The following is a 22,624-nucleotide window of genomic DNA, read 5'->3' on the forward strand; positions in this document are numbered from 1 at the left end:
CTGTCTGTTTCTGTGGAAGTGTTTTTAATCTGTTGTTTCTTGTCAACTTACCAAAAAAAGACTAATAAAATTAGTCAAAATATTTTTAAGCATTTCTAAACTGAATTTAATTTCAAGTAATAGGCGCCACTTGTGCAACCTGAAAGGTCCATGAAACTCATTATTGCTTTGCTTTGGGTAAAAGTCTGTGGCACTGGTACGCAACGTAAGTTACAACATGAAATCCACTGAATATCTTTATTACAGCATATTAATGTTTAAAAAAAAAAGAAAAAAAGAGTGATATTAAAAGTTACATGTGTGCCACATTAAAATAAAGATTAACACTGCCTTCTAATCCTTAAGGAGATACATTAGTTATTTATACACTACAGCACTGTTCAGCAGTCTGTGGACAAACTGGAGAACGGCGGCTTTCATTTAAAATCCACAGGACCAATTGGAGCTCGAGGTCGGGGTGTCAAACATAAGGCCTGAGGACCATAATGGGCCCGGCAAAGACTTCAATGGACGGCTTTGGAAAAGATTGCATAGATTTGGAAATTTTTACTGTATTTTCGTAAGTTTTGCAGCTTTTTTGACTCACACAGATCTCCCCCATTCATACCACACCAAAGCAGTTAAGTAACAGATTCCTGTTTTTACACTATCAACTAAAAAAAAAAAAAAAAAAAAAAACGTGGGTCCACAGTTTAACAAAAGAGTAATTAACAAAACCTTTACGTTTTATAAATACAGGACAGTCTGGGCAACGTGCTACCACTTTTTCTGCAATTTTACACATTTATCATGTAGAAAAACGATCATGTAGTGTTGAATGTCAGGGATTAAATGTTTACTTAAATGTTTTTACTGGTCTGGTTCTCTTCAGATCAAAGTGGCCCGCAGCATAAAATGAATTTGACATCCCCGATTTAGGTAATTGCCTAAAAAGGCTCTACTTGTAAAGTTTCTTTCTCCAGAGGGGGGACACAATATGTTGCTAAATAAGAAAAGCAAAATTAATTAACAAAATTCTGCAAAATAAAGGGTGCAGCGTTGTGATGCTAATGAATGAAAAGGGTTTAAATACATTTTTATATTATACAGATCCAATAAACACTCAGCTACACAAACAACTCTTCTTCACAGCCAGCGGTTCCTCTTATATTAAACTGCTCAGTAATTCTACATTTAATAGAATAGTGATGAATCATTTCCCGGGCACAGACAAAAAACAAACAAACAAACAAAACAAACAAAGCAGACCGCATTAAATGCAGCTCAAACTCCTTTTCCCTTTTCGTTTTATACTCTTTTATAAAATCTTTGAGAAAAGCGTTTATGAGGAACTTTTAACTCGAGACGTCAATTGGATACAGCCGCTGATAGGAAAACGAACATTTCTCAGCTTATTCTCAGTTGCACTTTGCCCTAAAGGAGCAGGACCTTTGTATACATGTGTACGTCACATCCAGGAGTCCAAACTGTTCGGACGCAACTTTACTGATTTTTTTTTTAAAGAAAAAAAAAAAAATAAAATAAAAAAAAAGGAGAACAACCATCTTTCAGGGGAGCAGTTTTTGGGCATCTGTGTTTAGGCGTCAGCTCTACACTCTCTACATCTCTACCTGTGTTAACGTTGCGTATCATTTCTGTCTGCAGTCAGTTCTGCTGGCACAACAGCGCCCCCTTGTGTCTGAGCCGCTATCGTTTCCTGTCAGCTGAATCAGTCACTGCTTTAGGTCACGACACCGTGAGCTCAAGCGAAAACAACAGACTGTGCCCACGCTGTACACATACATGGAGTGTGTATATATTCATACCACAAAGGGAAAAGATCAGACTTTCCTCACCATGCTTCCCCCTCCCGCTTCAAGTGTTTTCCAGCCTGACTCATGGTTTTCCGTTGATGCAGGAGTTCTTGCTGCGGCTCAGCCAGGACGGCAGGAGGCTGCGTGGTCTGGGCGGCCGGGCGGAGGCCTGCGCGAGGCGGATCATTCGCGGCGAACGCCACACCTTGATGGTGGAGTCGTCGCTGGCGGACAGCAGCAGCTCCTGGTCGGCGGGGCTGAACGCCACCGAGTTCACCACATCGTCGTGTGCCAGACGCGCCAGACAGATGTTGTAGTGACGGTCCCAGATGTAGCCGTGCTTGTCCTCGGCTCCACTACAGGTGGGAGATTGGAGGGTAAGTCAGAGCGGTTACCGAGCGTTTGATTTAGTGTGTAAACATTTGCAGTGAATATCAATTAAAACTGACAAACACATGAATACGTTTACTTTACTTTGAAATAGATCAAGGTAGTCCCCTGTGAAGCTGGAGCTGTGTGTGGTTACGCAGCGCTTTTACCTCATCAATGTTTCAATCAAATAAATCGTGAATAGTGAGTTTAACAAAACTGTGTTATACATATTTCTATTAAACCACAGAGTTCAGAATTTGAGTTATTCAGACATAAACATACAATCACAGCCCACAAACCCCTTAAAACAACAGCATATGATTATTAATATTTATCTATGAACACATTTTATTTCATTTATTTCATTTGTGTTTATCTACTAGGTTTTTTTTTGTCTTTTATTTATTCTTCTGTACACCACTTTGGTCCATGTGGTTGGTTTCAAGTGCTTTACAAATAAACCTGCTATAGTATCGTGTAGTATGGTACAGTATGCGGTATCGTATTTCCCTAAAATGCAAAAGATCACCAGTTTGGGACTAGGAGGAGACACCAACCGAGTCTCAGTTGTGGGTTTCTATCTTGTGAGAAATCTGACGCAAATCAAACTTGCTGATATATCGGCTGTGGATCTACATTTTGTCTTATAGTGATAATGGGTGTCACTTCACTGCATCTATGAACCTTTGGTCTACCTCTTTTCTTCCTGCCTGGCAACTCTTCAACATCTACTGTCCGTTATGCCCACCATCTCTCCTCCGTACATATCCAAACCAGCTCAATCCGAGCTGTCCCTCTATCCTTGTCACTCTCAACAAAAATCTTCACATGCCATGGGAAATATTTGTTTTTATATAAGTAGTGGGGGAATAATATGGACAGTAAGTGGAAAATCTCTTCATGACAGCACCCATCATACTGAACAGATTCTTCTCGGTTTCGAGGGAAGATTTTGTTTCTGCTTCATTATTTTCTTTTTGCTCAAACTCACGACTGACACGTCCTGAGTGTAAACCTTAACATCCGAAAGCAGCGTCTTCATTCAAACGAGCTGTCTGATTACTGTTTTAAATTCTGACACACCCCTGTTACTAGAAATAACGTCATGTACAACTGACACACTGTGACGCACTGTGCCAAAACGAAAAAAAGGGAATTTCTTACATCCTGAGCAGTGAAATGGTGAGCACGTTTACCCAACACTGCAGTATCGCTTCCTTTTCTGTTGCCCAGTGGAGAGTGGCTCAAGTGTGAAAAACTTCTGTGTCTGAGGAATAAAATAACAAACACACCTGGCAACAAAGTCTCTGCTGACGTCCAGGAAGATGAAGAAGCACTCATCGTTGGGTGTGAAAGCTCGATGAGCGCGCAGGCTTCTTCTCTCCTCTCTCAAACTCTTCAGGTCAATCACGTGCAGGTCGATCTCCTCGGCGATGGGGGGCGGAGACATGGGGTCTGAGATCACACATCCAGCTGGCCAAGCCCGGCTATTAACATACAGGTATCTGACCAATGACAGAGGAGAAGTGATGTTAAACTAAAAAGCTGATACAGGATCAAATAAGCTCAAATGTTTCTCATTTAATTACCTGTGGTCTGGAGAAAGGCCCATGCCAATGATGTGACCGTGGATATCAATAACATGATCCAGGGAATCAAAAAACTCGTCTGAACTTCGCTCTTCGCCGAGAACAGGACCCGAAGTGGTCATCTGTTCAGGCCTGATTCGCTTAATGCCTGGAAAGTGAAAAAGGAGCGTCCAGGTGAGAGAGGGTTGGCACAATTTTGAGAAAATATCGCAGCGTTGCTGAATAACTTTGTTACCTATCTGGTGAGGGGAGTATGTAAGGCTGCCGGTGGTGAAGAGTAAGTACGTTTTGTCTTCCTCCCCAGACTCGGACGGCTCAGTGAGGCTGGGGTCAGGGGGCTTCGTGTAGGCTCTGCCCATCAACTGAGCCACCTGGGTCTCAATCTCCAGCTCCTTCTGCCCCACGTTTTTTCGGCTCTGGGAGGAAGAAGGAAAGTGCAACAAAAGAAATTGAATTAAAAAAATGAAAAAGCTAAAAAAACAAAACAAAAGCCAAACAGATTCTTTACATGTATAACGTGCTCCAGTCCCGACATGGTCGGCTGAGGGAGACGAGGACTGGGGAGGCCGTGACTTCTCGCTCCCCTCTGGCACTCTTCCTCCTCTTCTTGCTCCTCTTCTTCCTCGCTACCGGACGTTGCCAAGTCAAAGAGGAGAGGCTGGTGGTGGTGCTGCCCCTTCTGCCTTCGGGCCTGAGACTGAGCTTCATAGTCCAACAGCAAGTCCGGGTTATCGTGCCGCCGACAGTGGGCCACCATCACCGTGCGAATGGTGCTGGCGTTGATGTTCTGGATCTTGAAAAGGCGCTTGACCACGTTGACGTTCTCCGATTCGATATCCTGTTGCAGGAAAGGAACGTTTATTTTTTGTTTTTCCCCTGGAAACCCACCGCTGCACATGCTCACATATATTCATAACCACGAGCTCCTCGATTTTATTGAATTTGCTGAATATACGCAAGATTTTAGAGATGTGTGAGTCTGTGCTCCAAAACAAGAGCAAACCCACAGAGCACTGCCATATTAAAATTAAATAGAAACAAATGTGTTTACAGTCTGCTGCTTTGAAAAAAAGAAAACCAACCAAATTTCTCAGAGTTATTGAAAGAAACCAAATGGATTAATACCTCACCAACAGTCTTTGATACTGAAAAAGAAAAATAACACCACCTTTCTACTAATGTGTGGATGCAATCTTTGTTTTCTCAGCTGTTGGGAGGTTTTTCCGCTCACGGTCATGTAAGCACCTACTTGATAACACACAAGATCCTGTTTTCTAGATCCTCCTCCTCACTTTCATAACCTGAGCCTTTAGTTTCTCTGCCCCAAAACTTTGGGATATGCCTACACCGGATCTCCGGACCATAAATCCCATGTATTCAGAACCGTTCATTATGACATGGCCTTAGTCTACAATCTATTGATCAGTTTTTACAGTTTAGTGGTTTTATGTGTTTTATTATCATTTAAGCGTGTATATGTTTTTAATTTCATAGACTAATGTAAGCTGTCTTTGAGGGCTTTTCATGATCTCAAACGCATCTTACAATTAGTTGCTTTCTACCTGTGCAAACACACTCTAGTTAGACTCACATGTTGACAGTGAAAATAGGTTAAATCAGGGGAAACACACATTTTCCACTCGACTACACATATTGCTCATTTCCTCCTTTATGATAACTGCATGGCAGATTTTATAATAATAATATCAAGGCTACAGTCTATGGTCTCACCTGGAAGGCTTTATTGAGCCAGAGCACAGAGCAGGATGTCATGTTGCCTATCCAGTGCAGGTTTCCAGATATCAGGTGGGTCTCATTCAGCCAGCAGCCAAAGACATCATAGGGCTTGTTCCTGACCCGCGACAACAGCGTGTAATTTTCTGTAGCAACGCATCGAATGGGGAGAGCGTCACAGAGAACACATTAATGAACAAATGCAGCTTAGACTAGCACGTGACGTTTTAAATGACTTGTCAGTTCGATGAGTAACCCTGAGCATAACCTCATAGTTGGAGAGTTGGATAATGAAGTTGGGTGAAAGCTCTTACACCATAAAATGTGACCAAAAATGGCATTTAACATGGAAGTTCATTCAGAAATGTAATCATTAATCGCAAAATTTAAAAAAAAAGTATTTTTTCCTTCTTTGAGCCTGAACTATGTAAATCAAATCAAGCTATTTAATGATGTTCATGAGGTTTCAAAAGCAATTTGGAGTATTTCATGGTTCCTACCTAGACTGATGACAGCGATTTCTCCTGATGACGAGTGGTGTGGTCCCAGGTAGACACCCGAGACGAGCAGCAGGCTGTCATCAGCGTTGAACTGGGAGAACTGGGTGTAGCCCCAGTTAAACTGCCGCATGCTGGAGCTGTGCACCAAGGAGATATTACCATCTGGCCGCTCAGTGTCCCATAGCTGCACACAGGAAGAGAGAAGATGTGAGAGAATGTGCAGGATGGATATTGATAAGACTTTAGAGAAACCAACGCCACATCCATGGCATCTGAGGAAGAGCCTCAGAAAGGAGAGACATCTAAGGCAAGAAGAGGGGTCCCTATTTGCCTCCAACTCTCTCAACAACACCAACGACCAGGACAAGGGACCACGACCTTCCCCAGTCCCCCAAACCCCTGACAGGCCATCACCCTCCTCCCCCTCCCTTTCTCCCTCCTCCCCACACCTGAAATTCACTGAGGAGATGATGGAGCGGGTCAATGCTGGGCTCAGATCTACCCCCCCGTCCCAATCCCTTTTTGTCCCCCATAAACCCCCCACCAGAGCGGCCAAAGGTTCGCCATCGAGCCCCACCCTCAACAGAGCAATCGAAGTCACATTGCCCAGCCTCGCCCCCCTTAGTTCCTCTTCATGCCCTGTCTCCGCAGTCTGATGCGTGATGTGTGGAGGGTCCGGGCTGTGAGGATTATGGCAGTGATGACTTTTCCCAGGAGAAGCTGGGACCCTGTTTACTAGAAGGTTTTAAAATTTCTGTACTTTTAGGTGACAGGAGACATGTGGCCTGGTCAAAACACAGAGAGCTGCACTCTAAAAGATCTTTAAACATAGTAAACATACCTTGTGTGCCACAGACTGCTCCCAAACACGAGGGGACAAGTAATACCTCTAAAACACTTAAGTTGGCTTTATTAAACATTAGATCTCTAGCTGGGAAAACATTTTTAATTAATGATTTAATCACTGAGCACAGCCTTGATTTTATGTTTTTAACTGAAACTTGGTTGGACCAAAGTAACAGTGGAGCTGTTCTCATCGAGACGACCCCTCCTAACTACAGTTTTATCAGTGAGGTCAGGGCGAGCAGGAGAGGAGGAGGGGTTGCTGTCTTATTTAATGAATCATTTCAATGTAAGCAGCTATCTCCTGGAAGTTTTCAGTCTTTTGAATATGTGGCTTTACAGCTGAAGGCCCCATCCAAAGTTGTGTTTCTTAATGTTTACAGGCCTCCCAAATACTGCACAGACTTTTTTAATGACCTCAGTGAACTGCTGTCTGTGATCTGTGTTGATTTTGACTGTGTAATTATTGCTGGGGATTTTAACATTCATGTGGACAACCCTCAGGACAAAGGGACTAAAGACCTGAGTAACACTCTGGGCAACTTTGGGCTGACTCAGCATGTAACAGAGGCCACACATAATAGAGGACACACTCTTGACCTACTGATCTCCAAAGGCCTGAGCATTTCAAAGGTTACTGTGTCTGATGTGGGCGTGTCTGATCATTACTGTGTTTTCTTTGAAAGTAAAATCTCAGCCCACACAAATATATCAACAACAGTGATCACAAAACGGTGTATAACTGAACACAGTAGTGCAATTTTTAACCAGGTCTTCCCATTAACACCTGACCTGTCCAGAGGGTCAGTCAATGAGCTCGTCAATAGCTTCAATGCTAACATGTTAAATGTAATGGACACTATTGCTCCCATTAAGGTGAAGGTTATCTCTGGAAGGAAAAAGTCTCCATGGAGAAACTCCACACTGGTGAAAAATGAAAAAAGAGAGTGTAGGAAAGCTGAGCGCAGATGGAGAAAAACAAACCTCCAGGTTCATTATGACATTTATAAAGAGAAACTTCACAATTATAATTTACAACTGAGGAGTGCAAGGAGGTCCTACTTCTCTGACATCATCACTAAAAACAGCCATAATGCTCGGGTCTTATTTTCTACAGTTGACAGGCTAACAAACCCTCCTGTGTCAGTGGCAGCTGAACTTCATTCGACCATGGCCTGCAATGACTTTGCCAAATTCTTCACTGAAAAAATCCAAAAAATTAGACAAGCAATTGGTACATCAACAGCAGATCCAGGATATGTACTGTGTCCACCAAAAAACTGTTTAAACACCATGAAACAGTTTCAACCTATTAACAGCAAAGACCTGGAGGACATCTTAGGTCAACTGAACTCCTCCTCTGCTGTTTAGATGTCCTGCCAACAAGTTTTTTCAAAAAGGTCTCAAAGACTTTAGAGTCAGACCTGTTACAGATCGTCAACTTTTCTTTATTATCAGGTGTGTTTCCAGAATCACTAAAAACTGCTGTAATCAAACCTATACTGAAAAAGGACAATCTTGACAAGACACAAATGAACAACTACAGGCCGATCTCAAATCTCCCATTTTTAAGTAAGATCATTGAAAAAGCAGTTTCTCAACAGCTCAGTTACTTCTTAAAACAGAATAATTGCTACGATGCCTTCCAGTCAGGTTTTAGACAGAACCACAGCACTGAAACCGCTCTGACCAAAGTGTTTAATGACATATGTCTGAATACAGACAGTGGAAAAATGTCAGTCTTAGTTTTACTGGATCTCAGTGCAGCATTTGATACAGTTGACCACAACATATTACTCAAACAACTGGAGAACTGGGCAGGTCTTTCAGGAACTGTACTAAACTGGTTCAAAACATATGTAGAAAACAGGAAATACTTTGTATCAATAGGTAACTTCACATCTGAGCAGACAAGTATCACATGTGGAGTTCCCCAAGGTTCCATCTTGGGACCCCTTCTGTTTAACATTTACATGCTCCCACTGGCACAGATTATAAACAACAACAAAATAAACTACCACAGCTATGCAGATGACACACAAATATATATCACAATGTCACCAGGAGACCGAGGCCCTGTACAGGCTCTTGGTAAATGCATTGAGGAAATCAATGACTGGTTGTGCCACAATTTTCTCCAGCTAAACAAAAACAAAACTGAGGTAATAGTCTTTGGCGCCAAAGAAAAACGATTACAGGTCACCAGAGAACTTCAATCTATACATCTAAAAACCACAAACCAGGCGAGAAATTTGGGTGTAGTGATGGATGCAGACTTAAACTTAGAAAAACACATTAAGACAATAACAAAGTCAGCTTACTATCACCTCAAGAATATATCAAGGATAAAAGATCTGATGTCTCAACAGGACCTGGAAAAACTAGTCCATGCATTCATTTTTAGTAGGCTTGATTACTGTAACAGCATCTTTACAGGTCTACCTAAAAAATCAGTCAGACAACTACAGCTCATTCAGAACTCTGCTGCTCGAGTCCTCACTAAGACCAAAAAAGTGGACCACATCAGTCCAGCTCTGAGGTCCTTACACTGGCTGCCTGTCCGTCAGAGGATAGACTTTAAAGTTCTGATGCTGGCCTATAAAGCTCTGAATGGTTTAGGACCAAAATACATCAATGACCTCCTGACCCAGTATGAACCATCCAGATCCCTCAGGTCACCTGGATCCGGTCTTTTATCAGTTCCCAGAGTCAGAACCAGACACGGAGAAGCTGCATTCAGCTTTTATGCTCCTTATATCTGGAACAAACTCCCAGAAAGCCTCAGATCAGCTGAAACACTCAGTTTATTTAAATCCAGGTTGAAGACTCACCTGTTCTCAGCTGCATTTGAATAAAGCACCAAATCCACACTTTAAGCTTAAATTTCAAAACTTACATTTAACTACTGATTTTATCTACTGTTCTGATTTTATCTGTTTTGATTTTATATACTGTTGTTTGTTTGTTAATTAGTTAGTTAGTTTATTTGCTTGTTTTATTCAATTTTAAATCATGCTTTTTATTTGTTCTTGTTTCTAATGTCTCTGTAAAGCACTTTGAATCACCTTGTTGTTGAATTGTGCTATACAAATAAACTTGCCTTGCCTTGCCACTATCGGTTTTGCTCACAGGGCTGAATATTTAGCAAGTCCCTCGTCTATTCTTGGTAATATTCTGTGAGAAATAAAAAATGGCCTATGCAAGCTTTCAGCATCACCATTTCTATAAAAACTTCTTAGAGCACGAAACTTTTTGACACTACTCATCATTTTCCTTGAACCACTGCAGTCACAGATGAGACTGATCACTGTTAGACAAATAAATAAAAACCAACATAATTTTTTTTCTAATTAATCACGACTCTACGAACAGTATTTAACCAAAAAATAGAAATATTTTGTCCCAGAAAGTTGACTCTGTTCATCTGGATGAAGCGTTTTCAGTGGGAAGCGCTGGATGATTGAGCAGGAATCATGACTAACTCTCCACTACACTTCTATTCGTCCTCTCAACACTGTATTTTTTTCTTTGCGTGATGGTATTGAGTACTTCAGTTGTGCCATTGGTTGTCCACTAATTTCCGCGAGCACTGCTGCATACTTTGCACTTTATGGCCTGGAGTAATACTCACTATGTATTTGGACAGCAAGACATTGCTGCACAGGTAGTCAGACATTTTTCCCTTACTCTGTTTGCACTGTTTGTGCAAGTTGCCACTGATCTTCTGCAACAACCCCCCCAGATGAGTAAAATACCTAAAATTGAGTAAAAGTGTCCCCTTGTCCTCCATAGACAATAAGAAACCTCAGCAGCATATCTTACCTTAACAGTACAGTCTTTTGAGCAGGAGGAGAAGCGGTGACCCCGATGAGAGAAAGCCAGGTGAAGGACTTGGTCGGTGTGCTCTCTCAGAGTTTGAACCTCCACACAGGGGATGCAGTCAAACAGACGCTTGAACTCCCTGTACCACGATACAGCCGCTGCACACAGGCAGGTTTTGGAATTAATGAGAGAACATTTCAGCAGTAACTAAATTCCTCTCAGAAACAAATAAATAATAAAGATATTTACCAGGGTGCCGGGGTACCAAGCGGGGAATGCGGTAGTAGCTGTAGAACAGCTCCCTCCACAGGAACTCATCTCTGGAGACAGCCAGCCACTGTCGGCAGGTCAGACCAGCTCTCAGCACAGCATCATGGGGCAGACGCAGAAAGATCTCCAACACCAGGCTGTCCGGCAGAACTGGGCCACACTCCATCCTAACATCCTGAGTAACACGCACACACGGGTATAGTATAGTGCTGTGCAAAGGTTTCAGGCACAAAGTATAAAAGAGCCAACTTTTTATGAAGCTTTTTGGTTTTGTGTTTGAGCAGTCTGTGTCTGCATTCAGGTTAAAAAAAAAAAAAATCTGCTAGGATACCAAAATAGGGAACTCATTTGTCGATGTGCATCTTGAAATCATCAAAACAGGAAGTCTTGTCTCAGATATCTCTGGCCCGGAAATATTGACCATTGTCTCCAGAGGGAAAAATTAGCTGATGGATTCCCGGACTGCTACATATTAGGTGATGATGATTAATTAGTCCCTGTTGTTGTTAGAAAAATTAGCAGCAATATTATATCTCAGGGTTTCATCTGAATATAAGCCATTCTCTGACTAATAGCAAAGAGGTTTTGGCCAGAGAAAAACCACAAGGACAATGATTAAAAAAATAAATTTTTAAGCACTTTAAATGAGGTTTGTGGAGTATTTCCCAAGAGGTAAGAGATGGGGGTACACCCTCAACAGTCTACACGTCCGTAAAGTAAACTTAAAATATATTTTTGATCATTAAATGGTCAGAAATGGCAGGAAAATGTACAGAATTGCAACTTTATCTTGACCAATCACGCTTATCTATGTGGTCTAACTCCAAAAGCCCATTTTAAGCCAGGAAGGAAACTGGACAGTTTCTGTGAGCTTCTTTCAACTCCAAATTAAAGCTGTCCAAACAAATATTTTTATGACTGCACATTTATAATCCTTTTTATGTTATCCATGTGAGTATATTGCATTTTATATTCTATTTGCTGCATTTTGGTTGAGATTCAACCAAGGATAAAAAACCTCATTCACTGCTTTATAAAACACACAATGTAAAATAAAGACATCACTCAGGCTCCATGAGATTAACTCCTATTCTGACTCCAGTCAGTTGAGATATGACTGAAATTCTATTTTTATTATTTATTGCACGAGCTATAAAGAACAAATACAGATCCAGCTTCTAGCATTAGCGTTTTCTGTTCATTTCAGCTCAATTATAATGAAAATTTCAGCTACACTTTTAAAATAAAATAACCAGTCAGGGTGCTGCATATTTTTGTGGCTCCACCATTAATGAGATTATCTGAAGCCAGACAGCTGTTGACAGCTGTTGCAGCGCAAAGACAGCGGCCCATTAAAGACATCATCGTGATGTCAGTGAACCTACGACCTGCCCTCTTCCTTAAAACCTGCTTTATTTGCAGAATTTTGAAAGGAAGGGGGAGCTGACATGTCGAGTCCTCTTCACAGCAGCTGGAACAGGGCCATGTTAGCGTGGCATTTCCTTACATCACAAAAGTGCAAAACGGAAAATTTTACGTGAACTGAGTTTTTAAAAATGTGATCGACACCCTCTCCAACTTTGGAGTAAACGTCCCCAGCTCTTCCGTGAGGGACCGTCGTGAAACGATGACCTAACATGGACATTTTATGTCGGGTACTATGTTTACAGTGAAATCAAACCAGTCTAGCCTTCCTCCTCACAAACCGGACATCTGTAGAAATACGTTGTAAGTAATAAACGTTTGTATTTGTTTGCCAGTCTAAATTGGAAAAGAGTTTAGTTTTCAGCTACTGCAGAAGACTATGTAGCTAGCTTTAAGCGAGCTAACTTATTAAGAATGCAGCTAGCTGTTAGCTGACATTTGTTTTCAACTTTTAGCTGCGCCCGGCAACACTCAATATTGACTGCTAGCTGCTAATTTTACAACTAAAAGCTTTCGTTGACTAATTTAAAGAGCCTCGCTTCATACAGGTTTAATGACACAACCCACCTGCTGGATCAGAGTATGTTGGAGAGAAAAATCCAACGGCTAGCCAGCGCTAAACGCTAGCCACAGAAAATGACAACAATCCTGCAGCAGCTACGAGACGGACAGACGCTACTAATAGATGGCAGAATAATCGATACACACACAGAGGAACTTTAACGTATGCAGTCCGACAGAAGAGTTCGGAAAAATTGATTTAAAAGTCAAAAGTAAAGATAAAGAATAAATGTTGTGTCATATTGAGATTACTAAAGCAACTCTATTTTATTTAACTGCATAATCGTTTTCTTCTTCTTTCAGCTTCTCCCTTTAGGGGTCGCCACAGCTGATCATCTGCATCACTCTAGTATCCTGTTATGTCACACCAAACCTCTGTATGTTCTCCTTCTGTGGTCGCCCTCTTTTGTTTGGCAGCTTCATCATTAACATCCTCTGCACATGTCAGCCTTGTCTTTCTAATTGTGTCTCCAAACCCCCCAACCCGCTGAGATACTCCTCTAATCTTAACATCTCAGGTCTCACTGTCATCTTGTAAGCCTTTGCTTGCTGCTATCTATCAGTCACAAGTCAACCCTGACACTCGTCTCCACCCACCTCCACCTTTTGTCTTCACCACTGTCTCCTGCTCATTCGCACACATGTATTCGGTTTTGCTTCGACTGACTTTTATTCCTCTTCTCTCCAGAGGACACCTTCACCTTTCCATGCTCTCTTCCATCTGCTGTGACCGTTCATCAACTCCTCAAAGTCCTCCTTCCACCTTCCTGACACACACTTTTCTCTCTTTCTTTCTTTAATCACGCAAAGCTGCTGCTAATCCTTTCCAGCTCGATCCCTCTGTCTAACCAATCGATGCAAAATCTTTTGTCTCCTTCCTTAAGACATAAAAGTAACTTCAACAAAGTTAACTCGGCCTGTTCAGCATTTACACTTAGGATATTTTATGACTCATATCATCATCATCATCATCTCCAACTCTGAATTTGATATGTTTAGTTAGATGAGAGACAGAGAAGAAAACTCAGTTTCTGCCAATAGACATAACACTTTTTTTGGGTAGTTTTTTACTCTTGTTTATGTTTTTTTTTATGTAAAGTGATGCAACACACACAAACAGACATACACAAATAATGTGATTGTTTTGATGAATGCAAAAAGAGAAATGCAAAAAGAAAACTCATAAAAGAAACTGTTCACTTTATTTCTCCAACATTGTTTCAGCTCTAAGATTTATGTTGACATGGTGACGTTGGATGGAAAATTAAGAAAAAGCTGATGGAAAACTTTTTTCATATGTGTGTAAAAATATACACCACCCCTATAAAAAGCCATTTTATTAGCATCAGTAAATTATCTCATTTTCTTTTCTTGCCCATGAAGTAAGCAGACAATGGAGAAATGAAGGGCAGTAACAGGAGTGGTGGCTCGTGGTAAACTGACACCCCAGTTGTGTACTGAAGCCTGTGTGACTGAAAAATAGCTGAGTCATTAGGTTGGCACTGTCGCTGCACATATAACACTGACTACTGACCAGCTACACAAGATCTGACACAAGACTGACCGGTGAAGAAAACACTGACGTGGAGCCATGCTGTGACTGATATGTTCTGGTAAGAGTTTAAATTTCCCTAGATTTTTTCCTAAAGTTTTAAACATAAAGATTTATTAATGAATATATTTATTAATTAAATAATGTGAGTAATGCATTTATTTTTGTTTAGATAAGCAACATTTTCACCGCTTTTTTTTATGTTTTATTTTTTTTAATGAAATAAAGATGTAAAACATAGACATGCATCCTGGGTGAATGTGTTAATGGCATATGTCAATGGAGCTTGCAAAGGAAAGCGTCTGGACTTCTTTAAGTTGCTTGAAGACGTTTCACCTCTCATCCGAGAAGCTTCTTCAGTTCTAAGGTCAAATGGTGGAGAGTCCCAGATATAAACCTAGTGGGAGTTTCCCCCCACAGAGGGACAAAAGGACCCCCTGATGATCCTCTAATCGCCTGAGCCAATGGTCAGTGGTCAATGGTAACTTTATGTGTGAAACTGGGTGTGGGTCCCAATCAGCCAGAGTTTCAGGTGTGTTCATTGTGAAACCTGGCCCCACCTTATCATGCGAATTCCTGAGATCAGATGGCCCAGGATGTGAGTGGGCGTTAAGGCGTCTGGGAAGGGATCTCAAAACTGGATTATAGATGGCAGAGAGTTGGTGTCGTAAACCCCCGCCTCTGTTCAAAGATGGTCGCTCACAGTGGACATAGATGGCTTCTTTCACTCCTCTTTCAAACCATCTGTCCTCTCTGTCCAAAATGTGAACATTGGCATCCTCGAAAGAGTGTCCTTTATCTTTTTCTTCAAGCAACTTAAAGAAGTCCAGACGCTTTTCTTTGCAAACTCCTTTGACTACGATGACCTGGATGACTGAGAACCTTCACAGACATATTGCTGTTAATGGCATATGTTACACCTGATAGGGATCAGTTTACCTGCTGCACCATTATCTCAGCAGAAGAGGCTAGGCTAATGCTGCAACAGATAACAGACAGATAAAGTTTCTGTCTTTATTTAGCGCTGCACAATGTGGCTGCCTGGGTCGTGTCTTGCTGTTGCTCCTCAGCAAAGGACGGGACATCATCAGGAGAGGCATACAAGTGTAAAGGTGTTCATCATTGGGTAACATGGTATCATTTCAGAACAATAATCTGCAGAGTTGTCCTAAACATGCTGTTACTTACCTCGTTCTCCAGGAAAGCAAGTGTGGACAGTGTCTGATGATGCAGCGACATCCAGTCAAAAGCCTTCCTAATTCCTCTCAGCGGTGCGGAGAGGAACGACAGCCACATTTTTTCCACCCGGACACCCTGCAAAGTGTTTAATCTCCGCTCTGGTCTGACTTTGTGTTGCTCTGTGCTTGTTATAATGATGACTTATCTAAAAACTCCTGTTTGGGAAGCTGGATAATGTCTGACAGCTGACAAATACAGCAGCATCAGTCAGGTCATCATGTCACATCATGACTTTAACCAATAAAGAGTTGTGCAGGATGTTTCATTTTGTATTTCCTGGTGTGTTTCCAGTAAAGTAGTGATTTCTAGTATTTGTCAAAAAAAAAAAAAAAACGAAAAGAAAAGAAAAGAAGAAAGACGATTGCTCGTACAAAGTGAGGCTGCAATCAGTTTTCAGTAAAGTGACTTTTATTTATCGAGCTAAAAAGTGTCACTGACATAAAAATTGTCTTTTTCTAGAGAGATCTGGCCAAGAGTGGGGCAGAAAATGCAACAAATATAAAATAACAGTCGTATAAAAATATCTGAAGTGGCCAAAAAGAACTGGACTGGTTATAATAGAGAGCACACAGGAGTTACAGTAACAGAGAATCATATAACCCCTACAGTCTATTTACCAATATGAGCAAAGATAGCACATAAAAACACACAAAATGACCTTTTTGTGAAACCATCTCTTCTCTCTAGTGTCTCTGGCGCCATCCTGTGGAAGAAACTACTGTTTCAGGCTGTAGGACTTGTTGGGGATCAGTCTGCTGAGCGTGCAGGATTATAAAAATATTTCCAAGGTTTATGAAAACACCATGGCAACACAGGAAATATGCACTAATCATAAAAACACGCCAACTACTTGTTAATGGGATTACACCAAATATGTTAAAGTATCCATGCCGGTCAGTACTTTAATACTGTACACTGCATATTAACTTTTTATTGTTAAAATTCAGCACCTCATCTTCTGATAACTGACCATGATGAGGCAAATGATCAATAGTGGGTTATCGACACTCTTAAGAGACAACTTCCACTGGGGATTAAACACCAGGGGCTCTCCACCATTTGGTTTTAGAATTGAAAAAGCTTCTTGGCTGAGAGGTGAAACGTCTTCAAGAAACTGGAAGAACTCCAGTCGCTCCTTAGATGCCCATCTAACTACTTATAATAATGGTTATGATGCAAAGATTATTACAAGTCCAGGCCAAAAATGATGAGCCAATGAGCTAGAGAAGTATCTACGTTTTTGAACATTATGTTTCATCCCTTTTTGCCTCCATTTATATGTATTTAAAAAAAAAAAAAACACATGGGCAACAAACACTCCAAAACCCAGAGACACAGACACAGCCAAAAAAGCTTAATCCTGAGGCACACGCACCATTTCAGAAGAACAACTTCACTGATTTAATTCACTAAATTCTTCTCCTGCATGCTGACGATAGGGAGAGGACTCAAACCAATATCATTTATTCTATGTTTCTATTTTATATGTTGACTTTCCTTTAAATATTTGGAGCTGTTGTGGAAAGTAAAGAAAGAATCTAACTGTCCAAGGAAACATGATGCTTTTACATATGATAATAAAACTTGGGCATATGGTTAATGATGAACTAATGTATGAAAATAACTGAAACACCACCACATGTAATATCATATCATTTATTTAGAATAGAAGAAAGCACAAATGTATTTACATTCACATGTACAGTAGCATACAATTCCATTTTTTATATAATTACCTAACTCTCCAAAGTACCCAGTCTGTACAACGTTAAAGTGACTATTTTAGTTTACAGTGTGGAACAATGCAGCGGAAACCATGTACTCCCTTAGTTTCACATGACTGTACACATCTGTGATGGTACTTTACACCTGAGCTGGTGAGGATTTGATGCAAACATATCAATTAGATTTAAGGATTACGCACAGAATCACTGATAACAAATGATATAAAAACGAAATATGGGTTGTCTTTTCTCTCTTTCTTTCATCTCCCAAAACACAAAAATTAAAGCATGATTTCTGACAAAAAGAAACACGCAAAAACAAATTAGGCGAGAAATGCTTTCACCGTCACCTCGACTCGTGTTTTCCTTTCACTGAGCACCCTTTGCTCTAATCGGCTCTAATCTAAAGTGCAACGTCGTCCTGCCTGGCAGTCCTTCCAGTGTTTCCGTCATCATAGCACCATGGTTGGGATGTGGTGCACCAGGGGCATCTGGTGGGGTACGGCTGTCATTTGTGGGGGAGGAGGGGACACCTGGGAGGACGCATCGGCTCCGGCAGCCACTGGTTTGTGCCGTGCGCTCTTCTGGTGCGCCCGGAGGCCCGCCAGCTGGGAGTACGCGCTCTGACACACGTGGCACTTGTAGGGCCGCTCGCCGGTGTGCAGGCGCACGTGGTTGCGCAGAGTGGACGACTGGCTGAAGCGCCGGTTGCAGAAGCGACAGACGAAGGGCTTGTCCAGAGTGTGAATGCGCATGTGCGAGCGCAGGTTGCTGCGGGAGTTGAAGCCGCGGTGGCAGATGACACAGCGCATCCGACCCGTGGATGAAGAGGGGGTGGCGGAGGAGGAGGAGGGGGAGCACGAGGAAGGGCCGTCACAGGGGTGGGAGTCATCTGGGGAGAAAAAAGAGCAGGAGATGTTTGAAAACCTTTTCAGCTCGAGTTTCACGTGGTTACCGTGATTTTTTTAAAGTAGCTCCTTTTTCATTCACAGTGAAATAAAACCTGCTTCTCACCATTTCTGCCTTTCTTCTGGTGTTCTTCTTCGGTTCCGGGAACTCCAGGGATTCCCAGGAACGTGTTCTGAGTGTTTCCATACCAGACAAGCAGCTCTTGGTCTGGCGGGATGGTCTGAGAGGGAAAAGGCGAGATAAAAAAAAAAAAATCAGTTAGACATCGTGAAATTTCGATTAGTTGCTCTGTGAATGATGCAAATGATAAAGAAAGAAATCACGGGTTAAGTTCTTATTCTAGCCAGCAGGTGGCACCTGCATTTTACACGCTTAGAGGTATTTTAATGCCATGGGCATGTTACAGCTGCTATCTGGACTGAACCTAAGTGCGTCCTCACCTCCACGGCCTTGTAGAAGATGCTGCTGCCGATCTGCACCACCTCCAGGTTTTGCTCCTGCTCATTCCGGGCACACTTGATGTAAGTCATCCAGCTGCGCTGATCCTCCTGACTGGCGTCGATGAAATAACGCACTGTGCCGTCTTCGTTGAACACCTGAGCGCACAAGGCAATAAAAAGTGGGAGAAATTTGTAAAGAGTCCGACTAAGGAATTTGGATAACACGGGCCTCATCAGGCTGCGGGATGAACAAATGAAGTTAGAAGCTCACCTCCCACATGAGATTGTTGTTTTTGAATAGGTCCACGTGTTCAGGGGACAGGAGCCTCCCTGTGAAGGGGCCCATCTCGGTGCCGGCTTTGATCCAGGTCTTCGAGAAGATGCCCAGACCCTCACCGGGGATCGAGCTCTGGGCGATGATCACCTCACTGGGCAGCACCAGGCTGGACAGCTTCTGCACCTCTACGAATATAAAGAGGAAGAAACGTGAGAATGTTTTTTGTTTTGTTTGTTTGTTTTGTTGTGTTTTTTTTTCATAAGGAAGTTAAAATACTGAGAGCAGCTGCTCAGTTTAGATGATACCGCGTACTATGAATCTTTGTGTCAGTTAAAGGGCATGGGAGCCAGATCACTGTGGTCGGGAGACGTTCAGCACCAAAGCTTTGCTGGAAAAAAGTCCTTAAAGCAGCAAATGAACTGGATCTTATTTTAGTCACGAAATATTAAGCTACACCTCATCCTCCGTTTAATTCGATTATCTGGCTGAATTGAAACTTTTTGTTGTGCAAAAGCCTCTCGGAAAGCATTTTCATCCGCAACAGAAAGGAGGGAGGAAAAAAAGAAAATCGTGCTTCTTTAATGTCAAAATCAAAGATTTTTTTTTATTACTTCGGCTGCCAAAAAAAAAAAAAAAAAAAAAATCCCGTCCGAATAGGGGTTAAATGGTCCTCTATTGCGCAGGGTCCAACAATTTGTCATGCTTCAGATGTGATATTCATTAAAGTTTACTGGAAAAGAAACGGCTAATTCCAAATTCATTATCCTTTTAAGAACTTTGTAGCAATAAATTTGCACTGAATGAAACGCGGACTTGTTAAAAGCCTCAGAAATTTCTGCAACAAAAAAATGGAAAGGCGATTAGATGGTTGACATGCAATGAATAGCATTAGATTTAGCCTTCACGGTGCATTATGTGAGGAACAGCAAATCTTTTAAGGAGAGAGAAAGAGAAAGGCTCCGGAGCCCCATAGCTGCCAAGAGAGGAAAAGAGACTGTCCGGAGATTGATGAATGCAGGATAAAAAAAAAGAAAGAAAAAGAAAAACCCGGGGACATCTTAAAGAAAGGAAACCTTTCACTCCGCGAGGTTTAAGTGGAAACTTTCCCAGGTCAAGCACAAAGTTAACCAAATGAATTTAATGCTCCGCGTCTTTCAGTTACACGCCTAACAAGCCTCCAGCGCGAGGTCTCGGAGCTGGGGAAGGGTTAACGCGTTAAATGGGTCGAAATAAAAGCAGAAAAAAATTGGGAGAAAACGTGGAAAGCAGCGAGGAGTCAGGGAAAGTTTAGGACGTAAGCGCCGTAGAAGGCCAGTAACAGGTCCGTGTTTATAGCGATGAAAATAAATGAGAATTTTGAGAGAGAGAAAATCTATGGGGGAAAAAATACAAAGTTTTATTGTCGGCTTTGATTAACGAAGAAAGATGATTTGATCAAATACTTCCAAAAATGTGTCCTACAGCCATAAAGCGCAAATCAAGGGGACCTTTTACGCACAACCTGGTGTAACGAAAACAAACCAAAATCGGCATTAAAAAACCACAAACCCGCACTGCAGTGTGGGTAAACATTTGAATGAAATAGTGGAGCATCAGCAGCTCAGCCTACCTCCAGCGAAGGACTGAGCCAAGACTTCGGCGGTAAAGGCGGTCTTGGGGCTGCTGCCGGTGCTGCCCTGCCGCTCCTCCGCCAGGTGTTCGCCCAGCACGTTCCTCCACCTGCCGTACAGGAAACTGTGCAGGATGTCCGATGTGATCACGTCCGACAGCGAGCGACTGGGACACTTAAATCCAGATTTTAGAGCCAAAGCGTCGGCGGGTAGCACGGAGCCCATGTTGTAAGACGAGTAAAAAAAAACAAACACAAAGAGCGAGGAGGGGAAAAATCAACCCAGAAATGATGATAAGTGAAGCTGCAGCGAGCGGAGGAGAAGAAGGAGAAGAAGAAGTGGACACACAGGGAGCTGCTCTTCAGTCCGCCCCTCTCTCTGCTCCAAACTGTGCGCAGTAAAGCTGCCCTGCCTGGTTGTGGGGGTCTCTTTATATAAGTGGCTAGTGTGACCCCTGTCTAATTACTTATTAATGACACACCCCTCACCGCGTGGACCTGCCTGCTGCACGGCAACAAACCAGCAGAGACATTAAAACCAACGGAGACAGGAGGGGAGAGTGAGGGGAGGCAGGGAGGGTGGGTCAGCGGAGGGGCAAACTTTACTTTGGTAATTATCCGCACATAAAGCTGCATATTAAATTAACACACATGCGCAAAGCCATTGTAGTCATGCTTGTGAGATCGAAAAAGGCACACAAATAAAAAAAAAAACCGCTTTAAATGCACACCTGTGCTGCCGGGGAAGGGGGGGGGGTGCTTCCGTGGATTTGTTGGGACTTTCTTAATGATGTATGTTTGATAAATAAGAATAAAGAAGGAGAAGGTGGTGTTAAAATGATGATGAAGAAGAACGAGAAGTTTCCCCTCATGCGTACAGAAGTGGGTCATTGCGTCTGGGAGTTGCTCGCCCATTTTTTTCTCATGCATTTCGTATTCATGTGGTGGTAATATTAATTTTTTTGTGAACAGTTAGCGCGGGAATAACAAGAATGGAAACAAGCTCAACTTTAGGGTTTTCTTTCTTTCTTTCTTTCTTTCTTTCTTTTACAGCTTTGTTCGCATGCAAAAGAAATGCAAAGCTGCTTTGACGTGGTTCACTTTTTCAAGCCCTTGTTGAGGTAAGCGGTTTAATATTCATGGATGTTCGGATCCCCTCCACCCCCACTCGGTATTGTGGCGACGTTTAGATGAGTATATATGGGCCCTTTTCTTCTCCATATAGTCGCAGTCCTCTGTGTTTTTTCCTCTCCTGCCTATTTTTCGGGCTTGATGGACTGGGGCTAAATGGGCAGTTTTTCCTTCTTTTCCAGCAGAGAGGACATCTTTATTCCATCCCTGGCTCACAGGTTTCCTATTCAGCTCCCCTCCCAGTAATGTCAGGGCCCTGAAAAGTGCTGCAAATCAATCTTTCATGGTGTTTTGAGGGCAATTTGACATCCATGCACTCCTCTTTTCAGTCCAACAACTACAAGGGGATTGTCCGAAAAAAAAAAAAAAAGTGGGCAACGTTGAGCTCTCTCTCTCCCTCTTTCTCTCTGGACGAATATGGACTATGGCGATGTAATGGCACAGAAGATATGGCAAGTAAATACAATAGCGGAGAGTTTTGTTGAGCTGCAGAGATAGTGAAAAGGCAAGGTGAGTGACAGGGCACGAAAAAAGATTACCGTGTACAGCTGCTTTTTATGAGCGGGCCCCTCCCACGTTTGTCTCCTTTTTCCCAGATGAAATTTCTCTGCTCTTTCAATGGGATTCTTTCTCATCTAGATTGATTTACATTTATAGCATTCATCGCACAAATCCGAGGTAAATGGCGGGGACGGGGGGGTGGGCCGCTTCTTTATTAAAGAGGAATTAAATGAATTGAATTGGGGTAACGCATGGATTTGATTTGCTTATTTATGCATTAACCTGTGGCATTATGCGGAGCTGGTAAAGCCGCGGGCATGTCAGCAATGGCAA

General features: G+C 42.2%; 2 protein-coding genes and 1 long non-coding RNA gene across 7 annotated transcripts; 1 reads left to right on the forward strand and 2 right to left on the reverse strand.

Annotated features, from left to right (window-relative positions):
• Positions 1-1,513: 1,513 nt before the first annotated feature.
• fbxw5 (F-box and WD repeat domain containing 5) lies at positions 1,514-13,019 on the reverse strand. The gene is made up of 10 exons (XM_085279689.1): positions 12,916-13,019; positions 10,903-11,098; positions 10,654-10,811; positions 5,989-6,172; positions 5,486-5,634; positions 4,263-4,592; positions 3,990-4,170; positions 3,755-3,902; positions 3,458-3,670; positions 1,514-2,149 (listed from the first exon to the last, which is right to left on the reverse strand). The coding sequence occupies exons 2-10, from the start codon at positions 11,087-11,089 to the stop codon at positions 1,876-1,878; spliced, it is 1,824 nt and encodes a 607-aa protein (XP_085135815.1). The 5' UTR covers positions 11,090-11,098; positions 12,916-13,019; the 3' UTR covers positions 1,514-1,875.
• On the forward strand, positions 12,253-15,952 carry LOC146570907 (uncharacterized). Of its 5 annotated transcripts, none has more exons than XR_014893044.1 (5): positions 12,254-13,072; positions 13,213-13,286; positions 14,293-14,522; positions 15,484-15,573; positions 15,662-15,952. It is a non-coding gene; the product is annotated as an uncharacterized LOC146570907 (long non-coding RNA). The 5 variants fall into 5 exon arrangements; XR_014893042.1 differs by having other exon boundaries at positions 12,255-12,651; XR_014893043.1 differs by having other exon boundaries at positions 12,253-13,072; positions 13,213-14,522.
• Positions 15,953-17,342: 1,390 nt separating this feature from the next.
• On the reverse strand, positions 17,343-21,048 carry prdm12a (PR domain containing 12a). Its single transcript, XM_085281247.1, has 5 exons — positions 20,660-21,048; positions 19,045-19,235; positions 18,774-18,929; positions 18,439-18,553; positions 17,343-18,316 (listed from the first exon to the last, which is right to left on the reverse strand). The coding sequence occupies exons 1-5, from the start codon at positions 20,883-20,885 to the stop codon at positions 17,877-17,879; spliced, it is 1,128 nt and encodes a 375-aa protein (XP_085137373.1). The 5' UTR covers positions 20,886-21,048; the 3' UTR covers positions 17,343-17,876.
• Between the last annotated feature and the right edge of the window lie 1,576 nt (positions 21,049-22,624).

Source organism: Mchenga conophoros, linkage group LG7 (assembly GCF_057382185.1).
Source record: "Mchenga conophoros isolate Kocher_MC1m ecotype Shallow Benthic linkage group LG7, M_conophoros_male_GT1.1, whole genome shotgun sequence".
Classification (NCBI taxonomy): domain Eukaryota; kingdom Metazoa; phylum Chordata; class Actinopteri; order Cichliformes; family Cichlidae; genus Mchenga; species Mchenga conophoros.